The following is a 21,131-nucleotide window of genomic DNA, read 5'->3' on the forward strand; positions in this document are numbered from 1 at the left end:
GGCAAACCTTTGGCACTCCAGATGTTATGGACTACAATTCCCATCAGCCCCTACCAGCATGGCCAATTGGCCATGCTGGCAGGGGCTGATGGGAATTGTAGTCCATAACATCTGGAGTGCCAAAGGTTCGCCTCCACGGGGTTAGAGCGTTGGAGTAGGATCTGGGAGAGACAGCTTGAGGCACTAATGGTGCCTCTCTTGCTCACAAAATATTCTATTTATTTATCGTCCAGCTTCCTCCCCCACAGAGACCCAAAGTGGCTTAATAACACCCTGCATCCTTGTGACAACTCAGCGGAGTAGGACAGGCTGGGACAGGCTGATGTCCCCGGGACATCTCGCACGGCAGAGCAGAGATTCAAACCAGGTTCCCCGAGACCTTAGCACGACCCCCTGACCGCTACGCCACGCTAGCTGCCATGGTGAAGCCAGTAGAACAGTTGAACTAGGCGGAAAAGAAAACACTTTTCTAGCTCACCCCGAAGTTTCCTGGTCTTCTGTTTTGGATCCTGTTTGCCAATCAGGCGTGGCACCCTAATAGTTCTGAATTGCTATCTAAATATTTGCTGTTCGGCTTGGTTGTTGCAACATGCAGAAACCTCCGCAGCTCAACGACTCCTGCATCACAAGAGGCCTACTGGGCTGGGCTCGGCGTTAAGTAACTCACGTTAATATAATTTACGATGATGATTATTATACAAATGCTTAGCATTATACACTGCGCTATATTGGGTTCGAGGCCTTCCGCATACGATAGGCAGATATATATCTGGATATGATTTATATATTATAATGCTATATATATATATATATTACATCACGTTGGATCTGTCGGTCTAATCTTGGATATATTTATATCGACATAAAAGGAGCCCCTGGGCACAGAGTAGGAAGCTGCAGTCTGAAGAAGTAGAAGAAGAGTTGGATTTATATCCCCCCTTTCTCTCCTGTAAGGAGACTCAAAGGGGCTTACAATCTTCTTTCCCTTTCCCCCTCACAACAAACACCCTGTGAGGTAGGTGGGGCTGAGAGAGCTCCGAAGAACTGTGACTAGCCCAAGGTCACCCAGCTGGCGTGTGTGGGAGTGCACAGGCTAATCTGAATTCCCCAGAGAAACCTCCACAGCTCAAGCAACAGAGCTGGGAATCAAACCCAGTTCCTCCAGATTAGAGTACACCTGCTCTTAACCACTACACCACTGCTGCTCCTAGCAGTCAAAGCTCTGTTCACGACCCAAGTTCGATCCCAAAGGAAGTCACTTTCGGGTAGCCGACTCGAGGCTGATTTCACCTTCCATTCGTCTAAGATCAGTAAAATGAGTTAAGTGGTGTAGTGGTTAAGACCGGTGGACTCTAATCTGGAGAACCGGGTTCGATTCCTGACTCCTCCACCTGAGCTGTGGATTCTAATTCGGAGAACCGGGTTTGCTTCTCCACTCCTCCATATGAAGCTTGCTGGGTGGCCTTGGGCTAGTCCCAGTTCTGTCCAAACTCTCTCAGCCCCACCTGCCTCACAAGGTGTTTGTTGTGGGGAGAGGAAGGCAAGGAGTTTGTAAGCCGCTTTTGAGACTCCACACAGGGGACAAAGGCAGGGTTTAAATCCAAATCCTTCTTCCCTTCTTCTGCATGTGCCTGCCTAGTGACGTCACCCCATGGGTCAATAATGACTTTTTAGGGGCTTTCCGCACTGACAGAGTTGTACTGGTTTCTATCTAGGTTCACCTCAGTATATCCGCACTGCAACTGAGCTCAATGTTGTTTTGTCTCAGTTCCCCCGCCCCCACCTCAGAACTGCGACATCCCTGTCGCAGTTATGAACTGCACCTTTCTGCTGGAACAAGGTCAAAACCGCTTCGAAGCTTCGAAGTGCGAACGCATCGAAACGACACCTCATCTGTTCAACCAATCAGGAGCCGCTTTTGTGGCATCACAGAACGGGAGAGTCGTAAACTGTAAACTGTAAAAACTGTTAAAAAAAAAGAACGCTCCCGTTTCCCGTGGTAACACAAGCTCCAATCACAATCGAGGAGCAAAACAGGCACCAAGATGATCCCGCCCACTTAGCTCGGTTCCAGGGGGCCAAGTAAGTTGCTGTGCGGACAGCCTGGAATCGCCCCCCACTGAAGGGAACCGAGTCGATCTTAGCTCCCTTCTGTAGTGCGGAAAGCCCCATAAAAGGGACTATCTTTACATGTATACAAAATAAATCTGCCAACAATTTCCATTTTGTCTTTTGGTGATATTAAAGCAAGCGGGAGAGAGCTACAGCTCAGTGCCTTACGTCCTCTGCTTTCTGCTCCCCCAACAGGGACCACAGTTTTTCTGCTACGGACCCCGGGCGCAAGTGTCGGCAGGCACGGGGAAAAGCAGCGCCCTGGTGGCTCATCAGGGGAAAATCCCAGGAGACTGCAGATACCACCGGGATGGAGCCAGGGCGAAAAAGGCCCCCCTGGGCAGCCAGCAGCCCCGGCCGAGCAATGGCTTTGGCCCCAGCAAACACACCCAGCCCGGCCGTCTCCCGCAAAGCAGCGTCCAAGGGACGGCCCCCAGGGGCACACCGTCCCCGTTCCAAGAAAGCCAGAGGTTACTGGAGGAAATAAGGACACCGCTGGGCATCCCGTTGTCCAAACTGTCCCAATCCAAACATCTGAAAAACAGGGTGTCCCACATATCTGACCCTAAGAGGAAGCCCCACGGAACCACCAGCCACAAGGACCAGTAAAACCCAGAGAGTGGAGATCCCCTCCAGGGTGCTGAGTATTGCAGAATGAGTCCCGTTTGTCCAGGAACCTGTGGAAGGAACTCCTGCCGTACGTCCGACTGGCAGGGAGAGGGAGAAGAGGCGGCCACGCTTACCTGGTCTGTGCACCAATACCACATGGCCAGAACCGAGAGGCCAAAGGTCATGCCGGTCCAGGGCAAGTCGTCCGAGCGGGCATCCTGGAAAAGGTGTAGGGCATCCGGCCTGGGCAGGTGGCAGGTGGTGTTGGGGATAATCGTGGCGGGGACGGCGTTCAAGTAGGCCTCCTCCAGGTTGTGGTAGCCGCCGATTCGGTCGAAAGCTGGAAGGCAAAGACAGTGGGGAAGGAGAGGGTGGGCTGAGTTAAAACCGAGAAGAGACGGCAAGAAGACGGCCAGGCGGTTGAAAGAGGCCATGTTTGAGCATGCCCCCTGCTTGTTTCTTATTGCACCAGTGGCTATAAGCTGGGTTGGAGTGTTCCCAAAACAACTGTTCCCAGATAAATACTGCTATGGAGGGTAGATGCTATGGCATTACCCCACACTGAGGTGTCCCCACCCCCACCCCCCAAGGTTCCGTCCCCAAATCTCCAGAAATTTCTCTGGAGTCCGCAATCTTATGACTACGAAGGAAGCGTATCATGAACGGGAAAAAAATGGCGAGGGGGACAGGAAGGGATGAGCTGGGAAGTCTACCCAATAGGACGATGCACTTGTAATTTATTAGAGAATCTCTGCGGTTTGCACAGTTCTGCTTCCTCGGAGAACAACCCTTTTGCAACGGCCCAGCACAGCTCGAATGCAAGGGAACACGAGTCCCCGAGCAGCAAACTTGTTCTTTTAGAAAGGACTCTAGCGAGGACATGCAACAGTTGCCAAGACAGTATTGGGCTCCCTTCGTCCCTCATCAACACGGCATAATGCACAACAGGGAGCCATTAGGCCAAGGGTCCCCAACGCGGGCAAAAGTGGGCGGGGTCTTTGTCCAGCAAGGTTTCCAATTGGCTGTGCAGATTTTTAAAGTGACGTTGCTTTAGCAGACACTGTCCACACAGCAGAAGAATTTTTGCTGCGGCAGCCATTTTGTAGCAGGCTCTGCCTACTGAAGCAGCCATTTTGTAGCGGGCTCCGCCTCTTGAAGCAGCCATTTTGTGGCCGCACCCATCACACTATCAGAATTCTAAAGGTGCCCACAGGCTCAGAAAGCTTTGGGACGTCATAATTAGGCAAAAGGTTTTCCATCCAAGCGAAGTAGGCAGAGACAATAAAAACAGGGCACCAGGGGGCCAACTTCAGACATTTGGAGTCTCCCCGGTTCCGCAAAATATACACTTAGATCCACCCAGAGCCATTTGCACTGTGCCCCACCCCTTTCCCACCTGCATCTGAGCCTCTTTTTCTTTCTGAGGAACAAATATCAAACATCACATTAAAGAAAATCATCTCCAAAGACATATAACAGTGATGGCGAACCTTTTCAAAACCGAGTGCCCAAATTGCAACCCCAAACCCACCTATTTATCGCAAAGTGCCAACACGGCAATTTAACCCGAATACTGAGGTTTTAGTTTAGAAAAAACAGTTGGCTCTGAGGCGTGCTTTACTCAGGAATAAGCTTGGTGGTAGTCGGTGGCTTTGCTTTGAAGCAACCGTGCAACTCTTCCAACAGGTGAATCATGACCCTAGGAGGGTTTACTCAGAAGCAAGCCTCATTGCCAGCAACCAAGCTTACTCCCAGGTAAAAGATTGTGCTTTAGTTCTTCGCATGAAAATCAGTGGGGTTTAACAGCGTTTAACAGGGTTACCTATACTGATTCCTCAAAACTAGGTCTTAGGTTTAATGCTAATAAACGAGCCCAGCAGCCCAGGCCAGCCTAGATGTGGGGGGCACTCTGTTTGCGCATGCCCACAGAGAGGGCTTTGAGTGCCACCTCTGGCACCCGTGCCATAGGTTCACCACCACTGACCTATAAGGTATTTTTCCCGGGAGCCTCGAATGCCCCAGTTTGTCCCACCATTACAACAGCTACGCAAGAAGTGCCGGGAACTGGGTTTCTTGTCCTCTCGAAACACCAGGCCCGCGGGGACTGCTTCTCCCTCCCCTCGAGTCCCAACAGGTTTGCACAAGCCTTGTCTTTTGAGAGGAGAACAAACACACTTGTGGCTCCGTTCAAAGCGCTTCCAACCTCACCCTGAAAAGCAAAGCTTCCTTTCCTGGGAAAATGGCAATTGAGCCTGACTCACTTGTAGCTAACTTGACGCTTGTGCAGGGAAAACATCCCCTAGTTTTGTACCTATAAGATTTTCAGAGTAAGAGTTTTCGGGAGTCAAAAGTCCCTTGTACTGTCAACGGCTTTCTTGGCCAGAATCGACCGGCTGTTGTGGGTTTCCTGTGTGGCTCTGAAGATGCCAGCCATAGATGCAGGCAAAACGTGAGGAGCAAAATCTATCACACTAAACAGCCTGGAAAACCCACAACAGCCGGCCAAAGTTCCCTTCATCAGGTAGCGTAACAAAGGCCCCTTCCGCACAGGCAGAATAATGCGCTTTCTGTTCACTTTCAATGCACTTTGCAGCTGGATTTTACTGTGCGGAATAGCAAAATCCACTTGCAAACCATTGTGAAAGTGGATTGAAAGTTCATTCTTTCGCACGTGCGGAAGGGGCCAAAGGGATGCTTGAAAGCTGGTACCCAAAAAAATCTTGCTTGTCTCTAGGTTACTACTGGACTCGGATCCAGCTCTTCTACTGCACCGGTACCCTCCCCTTAAATTTGCCAATGTGGGCTAATCTGTTCTACCAATAAATGCAGAATCTGGTTCAACCCACAGCAGCAGTTTCGAGGCGCTGGCTCAGCGGGGTCGACTGGCATGCGCCGAGTTCAAATTCTCGGTAAAATGCAACAGGTGCTGTAAAAGATCTCAGATAGCGGCTTCCGGTGAAAGATTGCCAACGCCAGCCAGGGAGATCCCCAAAGATTGGAGGGTTTTGCTAGGTACCCAATACCACAAAATGTTCCGATTTTTATAGCCTGGAGGTGGGCCATATTGGTCTGTAGATGAGGAACAACGTTTGGGCCCGAAAGCACCTGGAATAGCAACAAGGCTTTCGAGAGTCAAAGACCTGGTGAAAGGAATCTAGAAGAGAAGGAGGAGGATTTATACACCACTTTTCTCACTTATGAGGAGTCTCAACATGGCTTTCAAAGTGTTTCCCTTCCTCCTCTCACAACAGACACCTGGAGAGTTCAGAGAGAACCGTGACTGGGCCAGCAAGCTTCATATGAAAGAGCAGAGAATCCAACCCGGTTCTCCAGATTAGAGTCCGCTGCTCTTAACCACGACACCACGCTGGCTCGAACACTCAGTGGTCTTGGGCTCAAGTCTTGCTGACCACATGGCGTAACACACGGGCAGGCTGGTCATTCCCAGGGCAGGCTAGACAAAATGCCCACCTTTGCAGGACAGGGATAAAAGCACCCACCAACATCGCTGCCGTTTTGGAGAAAGTGAATTATGTCAGGGAGATCGCAAGAAGGATTTAGAGCCTTTTGTGGCAGACGCCAACTGGAACGAGTGGTTTCAGGTCTTTTCGTAGCCTCGCCATGGCAACCGAGCGGGCGAGCCGACCCAGGGAGGGCGTGGCATTGTCTCTGTAGGCCCGCTCAGTGTCCCGCTCAGTGTTGCTTTTATGGGAATTAGCTCGGAAGGAGTAACTTTTTTAAAATAGGGCTGAACCAAGGCGTTGTGGTGACTAAATTTAAAAAATCCCAGTGGCCAAACATGTACAGTAATTAACGCAGCACCCAAAGTTCTTCTGTGCCCAGACAAACAGGAGATTTCAGCTTTCTGGCCCAGGTCCATCTGAAAGACCCCTAAAATTGGCTTCCTGGGACACTTAATTTTCAATGGCCACTGCTACTCACAGCTGGCATGGTCGAGGGTGTCAAACCCTCTCGACTGTACCCTTGAAAAATCTGGGTTCCCGATCCCATGTTCCAAAGCTGGAAGATACAAGTTGTCCTGGCCACACCCTGAATGTAATAAGAGAATCTCACATACCGCATATGTACACATCTTCTTGGAAACGGTTGGATCACTGAAACAATAACTGTTGAACAGGACAAATGCGTTACATCAGTCACAGGTGTCAAACTTGCGGCCCTCTGGATGTTGTGGACTACAGTTCCCATCATCCCCTGCCAGCATGAGCAATTAGCAATGCTGGCAGGGGGATGATGGGAACTGTAGTGCATAACATCTGGAGGGCTGCGAGTTTGACAACAGTGCATCAGATCCCCTAAATAAGATCCAAACGGACACACAAAAGTCATATGGTTTGTTAAAAAAATGTTCAATTTTTTTTTAAAGTTTCGGTTGCTTCCCCTGAGTGTCCTTTAAAACACACAGGCTTGTGGATCGGGTCTCGGGCAGTGTAATCCAAAAGCAGAGATCCACCCTTCTAAATCCCACGAAACGTCAAGAATCACGGTATTCAAGATTCCCAGCCTGCCACTGGGATTCCAGTTTACTGACAGTTGGCTCAAATTCCTAACTTGGAACCTAATTGGCAAAATCGCCTTAGAATTAACAGGGGGACGAGGTAACAAGCAATAAATTAGCTATTTGTGCTTGTGTGCATGCATTGTACACACATGCACACTAAGGTCAAGAGGCATTTGGCATTGCCAGCGTTCCAGAGATTTAACTCGACCAGACTCACAGACACAAGGGAACTGCTTATGTTGGAGAAGTACCAAAAACTAAAAAAAATAGGATGCATGGTCCTTTAGGACAGTCATAATCCGCACCTCTCAACATGGCTGCTGAAAAAGGCTTTGAGATTTGGCTTATAGTACGTGGGAACAAACAGAGAGGCATAAATATTCCTGTGAATGTGATGTGATTTCCAGATCTGAGTAAACCACCACCCGACCTGCTTGTGGGGTGTTTCCGGCACCAAAGTTGAGCAATATGATGGGTGGGGATGGCCCCGATCCATGACACACGCTGCAAGCCTGATCTCACAGGTCACCGTCATGCATTTGGGATGCTGCACCTGCGCCAGACGAGGAAGAAGGGCGGCTTTTGAAACTCAGGTTAGCCAAGTTTTCAGACAAAACAATCTCTAAATCTCTCCAGGAGACTGGGATTGGGTATTAGAAACCAGGGCCGGCTCCCAAAGACGAGGACAGTTGTCCAAAATGGAAATGCAAAACCCCATCTGACTGTCACCAGAAAGGGAGGGAGACGTTTTTGCCTCATTCGAAAGGTTCTTGGCTTGCTGCTGTTCTTGACTCTCTTCTTTTACACTTTGGCTACATGTGCCCTCCAAAGCAGAACTTGTATGTTGGGAATGAGGGTTGGGGAAGGGACGGAAGCCTGGCTGTACAGCCTCCCAAAAACATTGTTTACAGATTTAAAAAATAAAAATTCAGAAAGCTATGCGGCCAGTCTCTTGTTCTGCAGTGAAACATGTCTCCGACCAAAGGATATTCACACGAGAGAATTATGGCTAGAATATTTAGAATGTAAGAAACACCCTAGGAAATCAAGGATTTTATCTACACAACTACCCTATGAGGGAGGCAAGGCTGGCCCAAGGTCACTTTTATGGCAGGGTAAGGGTTCAAACCTGGGCCTCCCAAATGATGAAGAAGAAGAGTTTGGATATATATCCCCCTTTCTCTCCTGTAAGGAGACTCAAAGGCTCATTCCGCACATGCAGAATAATGCACTTTCAAACTGCTTTCAATGCTCTTTGAAGCTGTGCGGAATGGCAAAATCCACTTGCAAACAGTTGTGAAAGTGGTTTGAAAACGCATTATTTTGCATGTGCAGAAGGGGCCAAAGGGTCTTACAATCTTCTTTCCCTTCCACCCCTCCCCCCCACAACAAACACCCTGTGAGGTGGGTGGGGTTGAGAGAGCTCTGTAGAGCTGTGACTAGCTCAAGGTCACCTAGCTGGTGTGTGTTGGAGTGCACAAGCTAATCCAGTTCACCAGATAAGCCTCCACAGCTCAAGTGGCAAAGTGGGGAATCAAACCCAGTTCTCCAGATTAGAAAGCACCTGCTCTTAATCACTACTAGCTGGGCACCCTCACCGCTGTATCTTGCTACAAAAATGACGACAGGATGTGGACATTCTTACAGCCACATGTTTTGATCCAACCAAAAATACCCGCATTCAATTTCCAGCCATGTCTTAAATTAAATGGGTCTTGGACTGATCCAGCCAGCCTTTCCTTTTTTTCAGAGTGTGAACCCTCAAATTCTTCAATCATTCAGTGCATTTATTTATCTACTGGCCCAGGGTTACCCAGCAAACCCCTGTGGAAGAGTAGAAATCTGAACCTGGTGTCTCCGACAGCCCTGTTTGTCACGCTAACCTTTACTGTTCACTTGCCCAGTTCAACAATATCCTTTTTAGGATGGGGGAATCACAACTGTATACAACACTCCACTCACAGCGGCACCACAGGTAGATGTAATAATGTCAGATCCAAAGGGGCTGACACATTCAGCTACTGCAGAAAAAGCAATTGCGAGTTGTGCGGCACCCAGTGGAAAAATGTCTAGCATCAATTCTCATAGATTAGATTACAGTCCGAATCCTCAGATGCAGCATCCCATCACTTCCAGTAAACTGAAACAAACAGGAAGTGAGACAGGGAAGCTCTAAGAATCACTGGAAACTATGTTTTTTCCATAGAGTTTCCAGAGATTCCTAGAGGTACACAATGCCATTTCTGGTTTTTACAAACTCTAGGCTCTATCCAATTATTTCAACAGAAGCTTGTGCTAAAATGGTAGTCTTTCAAGATGCTGCAAGAATATGGTGGTCCCCAGGATGCTACTTGGGGGTTGATATTTCCATTTCTCCAGGCGCAAAATACTGCGCCTCGAGGTGCTCGGGGAAAAAAGCAACCAACCCACCAAGGAAGTGCGACCATGAAGATTCAATGCACACATGAAAAGCAAAACATGGATTCATGATAAGATAGTAGCTCAACTGTCCACACCATCCAGCCCCAAGATACAAATCTGCAGAGCATCTTATACACACATGACTGAGAATTACATCAGATGTTTGGGGGGCGGGGAAGAGGAAACGAAATTAGTGGGAAACGACAGCGCCTGGTCAGTCCCGTTTCTCTTGCTTTTCTGAAACATCCAAAATTGCTACTTTCCCTTCCTGTTAACAGCTACCCTGGGCCAGCTCAAAACAGGGAGAGGAATACCCCATCAAACCTGCCACACCCAAGAACCAGTGCAAGACAGTAGCTCCAGAGGAAGCCTCGAGCCCATTTGCCAAAAGGAAACTCCACTGAGGAAATCCGGGGGAATCCGGAGTGTTCCCCTTCTGGAGGCTGGTCCTTTCCACCTGGGGAAACACCCAATCTCACAGGCCCCTTCCGCACATGCAGAATAAGGCACTTCCAACCCACTTTCACAATTGTTTGCAAGTGGATTTTGCTATTCCGCACAGCTGCAAAGGGCATTGAAAGTGGATTGAAGGTGTATTATTCTGCATGTGCGGAAGAGACCTTTGTTATGCTGAAAGGGCCTTAGACCTAGGCAAGGCCATGCCAGATATATGATCCAGATGATGGGGAATGAATACATGCTCGGGCTTGTCATAAATCCCGGCCCAAGGCACAAAATTCTAAATTTGGCCTAGTCAGAACAGCAGGATGGGGAGAGGGGACCAGATGCATGAGAAGTCACTTAGGCAGCGAATTCACTTCCTGCCAACCAGGCCCAGATTTGCTCTCTTAAGTCCAGCCCAGGCGCATAGCTGCAATTGGAACATCTGGGGCGGCTTGTCCCGGGTGGCATCATTGCAGTCACATGGGGAGGCAGGGCCGGGGGAGTGTCAGGGACATTTCAGGGCGGGGCAAGACGTGTCGGGGGGCAGAAGGGCGCGTGTGGGCAGTTCATGCCCCAGGTGCAATTCCCCCTCCCTTCGTCACTGGTCCAGCCTGTCCTTAAAAATGTCACTGGCAGGATCCTTCCTTCCACAGCAAAGTGCACACATGACCAAAGAAGGGAGAGCTTTTGCATCACTTCCTGGAGATCAGGGGAGTAGAACCAAGCATTCCCGATCTTACCCATCACTGCTAAGATGACCGCTCCAACAATCATAATGCAGGTTTGTAGAGCATCTGTGTAGATGACCGCCGCCAAGCCACCTGCAAGACACACAGTGTCGGCATAGACATAGACACCACAAGACAGATCGGCTTCTCCCGTGAGTCCATTTCTGTGTCCACTTCCGAGGACCATCTGGAAGCGTCTCCTTCTAAAGGTTGTGGGCAGGTGGGTAAGAAATCCAGGGTCTTCTCAGTGGTGGCACCCAAGCTGTGGGACTCCCCAGCCAGGAGTTTCTCAACAGGAGGGCTTTTCTTCTTGGCTCTATGCCCCCCTTCCCAATAAAATCAAATTAAAAGTTTACATATGATTGGGAGGGCGGGCTAGGGGAAGGCAGAAGGACAAACACAGCTTAGCTGAGGGTGGTTTGTGTAGTCAATTTGTGTCCCGGCCTTTCCTCCCCATGGGGTCCCAAGTGATTTACAGCTCCATTTTATTCTTAAAACCTTGCAAAGTAAAAAAAAAGCAATTGGCCCAAGATCACCCGGCAACTTTCTGTGGCAGAATAGGGGATTTGAACCTAAAATTCGTAGATCCTAGTCCAACACTTTAACCCTACACCAAACAGTCCCCATTACTAATAATATAATAATAGAGATCACAGCAATAAATAATTTATTTATGCGATTCTTCCATTCCCATCTGCAGGGAAGTCTCACAAAGGAAGACATAATAAAAAATGAAGCATAATAACCACAAGGGTGTTTTATTAACCAGATATTGTGACAGTTGATTAAGTAAAAGAGCAGCTATGAAAAGAGGACAGAATTAACACAAGAATCACAAATCCACACGGCAAAACCCTGCTGGGAAGAAGCTAGTTGGAATAAAGTTTCTCAATGCAACAAGATGACGGGATCCCTACCACAATTCCCCTCTAGTCAGAGGGTTCAGGACCAGCCTCCTCCAAAACTAGGGTTGCCAATTTCCAGGCAGGGTCTGGAGTCCTCCCATAGTCAGCTCCAGATGATAGAGATCAGTTTCCCTGAACCAAATGGCCACTCTGGAGGGTGGACTCTATGGCATTATACTTGGCTGAGCTTCCTCCACAGAGTTCCTTCCCAATCTGTGGCTGGCATCTGGCTGTTGCGGGTTTCTCAGGCTATGTGCCCAGGGTCTGGCAGTTTTACCTCCCAACGTATGCGGGCTAAAAGCACCAGACCACAACCACGCAGCCCAAACCCCCCACAACAACCAGTTACTATCATTAAAAAAGAGTTTGGATTTATATCCCCCCTTTCTCCCTTGTAAGGAGACTCAAAGGGGCTTACAAACTCCCTTCCCTCCCCTCCCACAACAAACACCCTGTGAGGTGGGTGAGGCTGAGAGAGCTCCGAAGAACTGTGACTAGCCCAAGGTCACCCAACTGGCACGTGTTGGAGTGCACAAGCAAACCTGGTTCACCGGATAAACCTCCACAGCTCAAGTGGCAGAGCCGGAATCAAACCCGGTTCCTCCAGATTAGAGTGCACCTGCTCTTAACCACTACACCACACTGGCTCTATGTTTAAAGTTAAAAGTATATATAAACTTTCCCCCAACTCTGTGGCAGGCCCTGCCGCCTGCATCAGCCATTTTGTGGCTGGCTCCGCCTCCCGAGGCAGCCATTTTGTGGCTGCGCCCACTGCCCTGCCCCGGAATTCTAGAGGGGCCCACAGGCTCAAAAAGCCTGGAAACCCCTTAATCTACCGCCTTACCTGCAATTGTATAAATTGCCGTGATGGCCAGCATCAAGACGGTGGAGAGATAGAGGTTCCATCCCAGGCACACTTGAACGAAGAGGGCTCCCGAATACAGGTCTGTCTGCAAGGGAAAAAATCAAAGCCGGGATCTGATCGGGCATTGGACAGAGGCCAAGGAAGTCCTCCACATTTTTATTTTATTTGTGTTATTTATAGCCTGCCTTTCTCACTTGAGGCTGAAGACGGATTGCGCAAAGCGAGTCGGCACGAGAGGCATCTGAGAAACAAGGTAATAGGATGAAGACTGCAGAAATCTGACACGAGGCATACGTATTAAACATGACATACAAAACAATGCAAGGAGAAGACTGTGTGAATAGAAATATGATTCGGTGATAAAAACAGACAGCAACAGACAGTGCATATTAGTGGTACACTCCATAGTCCCGTTCCCATTGCGAAGTCTCTGGCTAGGGCCAGAAATTCGTCCCTTCACAAGTTCCCATTCCTTGCAGTCGCTTGGTTTGGGGGGAAGGGGTTTTTAAAAATTCCCCAGAATCCCCGGTGTAATGACATCATTTCCTGTTTTGATGCCCCGCCCTGATCTGAGCAGCTCTAGGGTCCCTTCTGCACACGCAGAATGAAGCACTTTCAATCTACTTTCACAATTATTTGCAAGTGGATTTGGCTGTTCCGCACAGTAAAATCCAGCCGCAAAGTTCATTGAAAGTGGATTGAAAGTGCATTATTCTGCATGTGCGGAAGGGGTCTAGGAATCCTCTGAAACTCTATGCTGTGGAGGCTTATCTGGTGAACTAGTTTAGCTTGTGCACTCCCAACACATGCCAGCTGGGTGCCTTTGGGCTAGTCGCAGTTCCTTGGAGCTCTCTCAACCCCACCTACCTCACAGGGTGTTTGTTGGGGGGGGGGGGGGGGCAGAGGGAAATGAGTTTGTAAACCCCTTTGAGTCTTCTTACAGGATTTATACCTGCCTGTCTACAAATGAAGGTGGATCATGAACTGCAACTAAAACAATAAAGCCGAAACGAATCACATTATAAAAGCAAGCCATTAAACCAGTAGGACAGAGAGGCGTTTAAAAACAAACATCCACAAAAACAAACTCAAATCAGGGCAGGAAAACAAAAACAGAGCATCTAAATTAATAATAATGAAAGAGGCTTCAGGCTCAGACCAGATCATAAAACAACTAAAAAGAAACAAACCCACATAAGTAGAAACATTTCGGTCTGGAACTTAAGAGAAGTCAAGAAACCAGCAGGGCAACACAAACCTCACTGAAGCGAACAGGAACTGTTTAAAGAGTATCAAGGGGCTTTTTCAGCGGGTGAGCCCTCTGCACATGCTCGGGAGCACTTTCCTCTTCAGTGCAGTAAACGTCAAAAGAAGACAGACCGAGGCACTGAGTGAAGCAAAACGTTTTAAGGCTTCCACACAATACTACGCTGGACCTTTTCTATTTTTGGGCTTCCCAGGTCCGGCCAAGCGGATATCTGCTCTCAGCTGTCTGGGATTGATTCAGATCCGTACAATAATGTGCAGGAAGAATGAATTTAAACATGGCCCTGTATCGTTTCCCTAACTTGAAGCAACCCAACGGAGCAGATATATGACCCCTCACAGATGCTTACAGGAAGACCATCAGTGCACATAAGTTCCCCCCAAACCAACAACAGACAACTGTTTCCCAGGTGCATGGCAAAATGGCACCAGGGAGCAATATGGCCCCGATCCAAATCACCCTAAGAATCTAACTGGGGACTTGCATGCATCTCTGGCAAGACCCATGGGGGACCGGAGGACAACACTAGGAACATCCCAGGCAGATGTAGTAAAGTACTAAGCCTATAAAAATGCAACAGGGATGAATATGTATTCACGTTAGGCCCACCTCCTCCGTTTCCGCCCTTTGCCTGGTTCATGGGTGCCCAACGCGGTGCCCAGGTTGCCATGCGGTTCACAAGCCTTTTCCCTGGTCACTACCAAGTGTTTTGGAAAGTGGGTGGGACCAAATTGGACGTTTGCCCAGTCAGACTGCTCATTGGCCACCAGAGATGTGATTGGCGGTGCCGATTTTTAAAAACGGTTCTTTGGCAGCCCCCAGCACAACACAAGGGTCTTCTCTGTGACCGAAGATAAGCCGTGGCACCATTTTGTGGCCAGCTCAGCTGCGCCCACCACACTGTCAGAATCCCGAAAGCACCCACAACTCAAAAGGGTTGGGGACCCCGGTCTAATTCAGAGACAATAAATCCTCTGGAGCCAGTGATATGGACATATAGTTTATGATGTTTTAAGCCATTGTATTTAATCATACAAGTTATATGAGAGTAATTCACTGGGCACCAAGCACTTCAGAAGCTTATTTTAGTTGGAAGAAACGAAACTCATGGGGCAGCCTGACACTGAGTTTTTCAGGTGGTTTGGGAAAACAGGGCCCCACCAAGGAGATAAGGAATTAGCAGAAGCTCACAAATACAGATAAAGGTAAACTAGAAACCAGTAGTTGTTACAGAAACCTTGGCACTACGCCAAAGGTGTTTTTTGACTTCTAAGTTTCACCAAATATGGGAAGTGGGCAAGGTGTGGTAAAGGTGGGATCTGAGATCAGGAGGTTGGGATCCAAGCAGGTTCTCAAGCAGGTTCCCCGAAGAGTAGGTTACTTCAATTATTTGTGTGTGTTGAGAGGGGGTTACTAATTGGTGATTTTGCCTAATGCGATTTTGGCCTTTAGCTATTCGCCCTCCTCCGGCTCCCTCAGCAGTAGCACACAGAACTTGAAGCAGTCTAGCAGGAGGTGCACTGGCGTGCATGGCAGCCTGCGCCTGCGTGCATTCGTTTTCCCGCCCAAGGATCAGCGCAGCGGCTGCGTCCTTGCCATATCCCCGCCCAGCAATGCCCCGCCCCAGAATGCCCAGCCACGCCCCCGTCGTGCCCCACCCAGCCCCATTGGCGCTACGCCACTGTTTGAATCCCACCACCATGGGAACCTGTTACTAAAATTTTTGGATCCCACCACTGGATGAGATGACCAGGTCTGTACGTCTTCTTGACTCAAACCAATGATCAGAAGACAAGGAGGGATGTTTGTAAGAGGGTATAAATTATGTTACGCAAGCAACAGCCCCTTGAACCTCCTCCCTGTTGCTAACAGAGGAGAGTTCCCTCTTCTGCGCAGAATTGAATGAAAACAATAAATCTCTGAACACTGAAGAAGCTTTTGGATGGTTATTTTTGTAACCGGTCAGAGCTTTTGCTCTGTGGACAGGGCCTTTGCCCCGGTGCCTATCACCAGGACCTGAATTCTGGTTCTCTGAAGCATGTGATGTGTCAATGGGGTGCTATACAAACAACTATTTCCTCCCAGCTGCCCCCCAAAGACGTCGGGATTTTGTGCACGGTGACCCTCCCATATTTAACTTTGCACGGTTGGCCGGTGTGAGTGACTTTCTCCAAATGTGCAAGTTTCATGGCTGAATGAAGCCCCTCCTGCACATGCAGGATAATACACTTTGCCGCTGGATTTTGCTGTGCAGAATTGCAAAATCCACTTTGCAAACAATCGTGAAAGGGGATTGAAAGTGCATGATCCTGCATGTGCGGAAGGGCCCTGAATCTGGGACCTTCCAAGCCGCCGCCAAGAAGAGACGCAGACTGCTCTTCGCCAGTTTTGCAGAGCCCAGCCTTACAGTCTGGCCTCCTCACCAGCAACCCCAAGAGTCTCTTTGCGTCCGGCTCTTCCTAAGATGTGTTGCCAAGGAGGGCCGGTCGCCTCCCTGATTTTCTGCAGGATCAGCAAATGCTTTCGCTGGCCTGTGGCTCCCTCCGGGCGAGATGACGGAGGTGGCAACGCGGAAGGCGGCAAGTGGGGCGAAGCCGGTGTTCTCGCCCTCGACTTGAAGGGATTTGTTCCTCTGGCATCTGCCCCGCCTCCTGGGAGCGTTGCCACGCTTGGCTCCAAACCTGGTACGACTGTCTTCAAAGAAGGGGACCGATGTGGAGGCGGAATGGGCTTGTTTACCACATCTGGCCAGATTTAGAAAGGAACTCACCACCTGGGGCTGTGACGATACCAGGGACCCTACAAGGTCCCCCTGGCTTGTAGAAGAAGAAGAGTTTGGAATTATACCCCACCTTTCTCTCCTGTAAGAAGACTCAAGGCAGCTTACAAACTCCTTTCCCTACTTCTCCCCATAACAGACACCTTGTGAGGCAGGCGGGGCTGAGAGAGTTTGGAGAGAACAGCGATTGGTCCCACCAGGCTTCATGTGTAGGATCAGGGAAAACAAATCCAGCTCACCTGATATGAGTTTGTCGCTCATGTGGAAGAGCGGAGAATCAAACTCAGTTCTCCAGAGTAGAGGCCACCTGCTCTTAACCACTATACCCTGCCATGCTTTGGTTCACCCATGGATAACTTGCCAGAAAACACGCCCATGAGGACTAGAACCTCAAATCCACTTAGCTTCTTAGGAGAGTGCCAAATATACACTTCCTGCAGCCAACTTATGACGATTTGTAGGGTTTTCAAGGCAAGAGATGTTTAGAGGTGATTTGCCATCATCTGCTTCAACTTAGCTACCCTGGGTCATTTTCACACAGTCAAGATATCCTGGGCTGAGCAAGAAAAATATCCCTGTGCAGCCAAGAATTCTGCACAATTCCCAGTCCTGCTAGAGCAGTGGTTCTCAACCCTCCTAATGCCACGACCCTTTAATACCTTTATTACAGTTCTTCATGTTGTGGTGACCCCCAACCATAAAATTATTTTCATTGCAACTTCATAGCTGTAATTTTGCTGTGTTTTCCGATGGTCTTAGGTGACCCCTGTGAAAGGGTCGTTCGATCCCCAAAGGGTCATGACCCACAGGTTGAGAACCGCTGTGCTAGAGCCTATTACCGTGTGAAAACCAATTGGGAGCAGGACCGGTTTATTTTTCCTGCCCAGCTTGCTGATCTCCTCGCCTGACATTCATTCAAGCTGCCACTCAAAAACAACAGCCAATCAGAATACAGGACACCGGGCATCCTCAGGGCTGCTTGCAGCTGCCACTCAAAAACAACAGCCAATCAGAACATGGGACACCGGGCATGCCCAGATATGCTTCCAAAGTAAATACAGAAATCTGTATGCAAAACAAGCTGGAGTATTTCCTCCCTCCTTCCTTCACTAGATTCCTTCAAAAAACAGGCAGCCATGTGGACAGACACCCCAGGATAAAATAGACCCAGGTTAAAAAAAAGAAACACCAGTGATACACAGGTATAATTTTGCCATGCGGACTTCCTAGATGGCCTCTCCTCAAAGTGCTAACCAAGGTTGAAATTGCTCAGCTTACAAGATCTGCTGGGATCAGGCTAGCTGGGGCTATCCAGGTCAGGACACCACCAGTATTAAGTCATAAAACTACACATAGTCTCTGGTGGGTAACCGTGTTGGTCAACAGTAGATGAGTAAGCGTGGTGTAGTCGCTGAGAGCAGTGGACTCTAATCTGGAGAACTGGGTTTGATTACTCATTCCTCCACATGAGCGGTGGACTCTTATCTGGTGAACTGGATTTGTTTCCCTGCTCCTACACATGAAGCCTGCTGGGTGACCTTGGGCCAGTCACAGTTCTCTCAGGACTCTCTCATCCCCACCTGCCTTGCATATTGTCTGTGGTGGGGAGAAGAAAGGAAAGGAGTTTGTAAGCCGCCTTGAGTCTCTTTACAGGAAAGAAAGGCAGGATGTAAACCCAAATGCTTCTTCTAAGATTCCCCAGTAGCGCTTTAAAAGACAAACATGATTTCGGGCGTATAAACTTTTGAGAGTCAAAACCCCTGTCTGGTATCTGAGGAAGAGAGTTTTGACTCTCAGTGAGAATGGTAATCTCATTGGCCTTTGTTATAGTCCTGGATTCGAGCAGACTTACACATAATGGACTGTTTAAAAATGGAAATTGCACCCAGTACACATAACTGATATATTGCTGGAGGGAGAGGCTGACAGCTGGCGTACAATCTTTTCCAAGTAAATCACCATTCAAAATAGTTTGAACAAGATAGCTCACCAAAGGCAAAAATAGGGATAGTGGTTTACAACAGACAGGGATCAGAAAATAGGAACAGCCCCCCGGTCAATCATGATAACCGGCCCGGGTCATGTATTTCCCACCATGACTGATCCCAAACAAATATGAGAATTATCATTCCATGTATGTGTTGCCTTTGTCAAAAACATTAATTTTTTGTTATTAACAAGAGCGTTTACAGTTTGTTGAACGACCATCACCGATACTTGCCTTTTGCCAACTGCGTCGTACTTTTTCTTGGCAAAATGGCTGGGCGGGCACGGCCCTGTCAGCGCGGCACGTGGGGAAGGCCAGCTGGAAGGAAAGGTGAGTTGGGTGCCAAGGTTGTATAATTAAACTGAATGCCAAAATGTGTTTTTATTTTCAAACGGATTGAAGGAGGGGCGGAAGCAGGGCTGGATAGGCACTAACACCCAGCCAAGAGCATTCTACAGCAAAGAAGGTCCAGCACATTTCATCCTGTGGGGGATGAATATACAACCCTGCTAGCATCTTTTTCTGAGACAAACTACAGAGCCAGCCAGGATCGGAACCCAGATGCTCCTGAATCCTCTAACCCAACCGTCCCCAACCTTGTGGGCATCTTTGACATTCTGACACAGGGTGGTGGGCCCAACCATAAAATGGTGAAGACAAGGTTAAAAGGTGGCATGATAGCTATGTTTAAATATTTGAAGGGATGTCATGTTGGTGAGGGAGCATGCTTATTTTCTGCTGCTCCAGACTAGGACCAGGAGGAATGGATTCAAAGGGCAGGAAAAGAGATTCCACCTAAACATTAGGAAGAACTTTCTGACCGTCAGGGCTGTTCGACAGTGGAATTCACTGCCTCGGAGAGTGGTGGAGTCTCCTTCTTTGGAGGTTTTTAAACAGAGGCCGGATGGCTATCTGTCAGGAGTGCTTTGATTGTGTGTTCCTCTCCTGCATTGCAGGGGGTGGACTTGATGACCCTTATGATTCTATAAGTTCTATAGGGCAGGGTTTCGCCCCATAAGCTTTGGCCGGCCTGTCGAACAGGCGGGTGCTGTAACTTTTCTGAGCCACCTCGGGTTGGCGACGAACCAACTTGGCAAGGCCTTCTCTGAGTGAGGGTGCAGTCTCGTGAGGAGGGAGAAGGGCGGATCCAGTCGGCTTGTTTGAAATGCCAGGTTGCTGCAGGGGAGGGTGCGTTGGGCGAGCTTCAGCCGGCACCGAGTTCTGGTTTTCCCCGTCTTGATTCCTCAACCTGATTTTAAATTGAGATCCAACCACATGGGAATGGAAGGTTTCGGTGGTTTGCAACCGCTGGTTTCAAACTGTTCTGGGAGAACCTCTATGGTTCTCCAATGTTTATCAGAGTTTCTTTAATGTGGAGATCAGTCATGGTGGGAAATACATGACCCGGTTATCGTGATTGACTTGGGGGATGGGAGGGGGTGTTCCTATTTTATGGTCCCTGTCTGCTGTAAACAACTATCCCTATTTTTGCCTTTGGTGAGCTATCTTCTAATGCAGGAGCAGACAATGTTTGACAGTGGAATTCACTGCCTTGGAGTGTGGTGGAGTCTCCTTCTTTGGAGGTTTTTAAAGAGAGGCTGGATGGCCATCTGACAGGGGTGCTTTGATTGGGTGTTCCTACATTGCAGGGGGTTGGACTTGATGGCCCTTGGGGTCTCTTCCAACACTATGGCCCCTTCCGCACATGCAAAATAATGCACTTTCAATCCATTTTCACAACTGTTTGCAAGTGGGTTTTGCTATTCCACACAGCTGCAAAGTCCATTGGAAGTGGATTGAAAGTGCATTATTCTGCATGTGCGGAAGGGGCCTATGACTCTATGATTCTGCCAGAATCCCAACTGTCCCTACCCATTTTCTAAAAGCATTTGAATGACGCTGGGAAATATATTTGTGCCTGCCATGGTGCCAGTGCACACCACATTGGGGAACCTTGCTTTAACCACTATACCATATCTCATTTGAAGTAAGGCATAGTGTGTGTGTGTGTGTGTGTGTGTGTGTGTGCGTGCGTGTGTGTGTGAATATAATGCTTTTAGCTGTTCTGTGGACTCGCACACATTTGGTATGGAGGTATCTCGTAGTTTTCTGTTTTGCTTTAAAACTCACCTGCAGCCTTCCAAAAGGGTGCAGAAACGGCCTCTGCAAACGCACAGATGTTTCGTTTCAAGACAGCCTGCACCTTCCCAAGAACACGTGAGCCGATGACCTTGTTTTTTTCCATTTACAAGGCACGGCTCCCGTTCTCAGCTCACGCCCCGACCACATCAGAGGCAGCTGGGCATTAACATTCTTCATGGAATTATGGAGCTGCTCTGGTGTAAGCCACTGCAACGCACACGGCTCACCCGTGGATGTGGTGTGAAGATGCCCGGGGAGCCAATGGAGGCTGTAAAAACTGGGGTGACCTAGTTAAGCACTCCCTGCCCCAGGACAGCAAGGCATCGGTACATGAAAGCTCACGCCTCTGC

General features: G+C 48.9%; 2 protein-coding genes across 2 annotated transcripts in view; one reads left to right on the plus strand and one right to left on the minus strand.

Annotated features, from left to right (window-relative positions):
• Window positions 1-4,284, plus strand: part of FAM83G (family with sequence similarity 83 member G) — a 54,383-nt gene extending 50,099 nt beyond the window's left edge. The window contains exon 5 of the mRNA XM_048494818.1: window positions 2,308-4,284. Within this exon, the coding sequence (XP_048350775.1) occupies window positions 2,308-2,721 (414 nt within the window). The 3' untranslated portion in view covers window positions 2,722-4,284. The remainder of the gene's footprint in view (window positions 1-2,307) is intronic.
• The window catches only part of SLC5A10 (solute carrier family 5 member 10), a 132,244-nt gene that overhangs the window by 87,917 nt on the left and 23,196 nt on the right, over window positions 1-21,131 (minus strand). The window contains exons 6-8 of the mRNA XM_048494819.1: window positions 12,586-12,691; window positions 10,849-10,929; window positions 2,856-3,061 (exon numbers count right to left, since the gene is read on the minus strand). Coding sequence (XP_048350776.1) covers window positions 2,856-3,061; window positions 10,849-10,929; window positions 12,586-12,691 — 393 coding nt within the window. The remainder of the gene's footprint in view (window positions 1-2,855; window positions 3,062-10,848; window positions 10,930-12,585; window positions 12,692-21,131) is intronic.

This window comes from Sphaerodactylus townsendi, linkage group LG04 (genome assembly GCF_021028975.2).
Source record: "Sphaerodactylus townsendi isolate TG3544 linkage group LG04, MPM_Stown_v2.3, whole genome shotgun sequence".
Taxonomy (NCBI): Eukaryota; Metazoa; Chordata; class Lepidosauria; order Squamata; family Sphaerodactylidae; genus Sphaerodactylus; species Sphaerodactylus townsendi.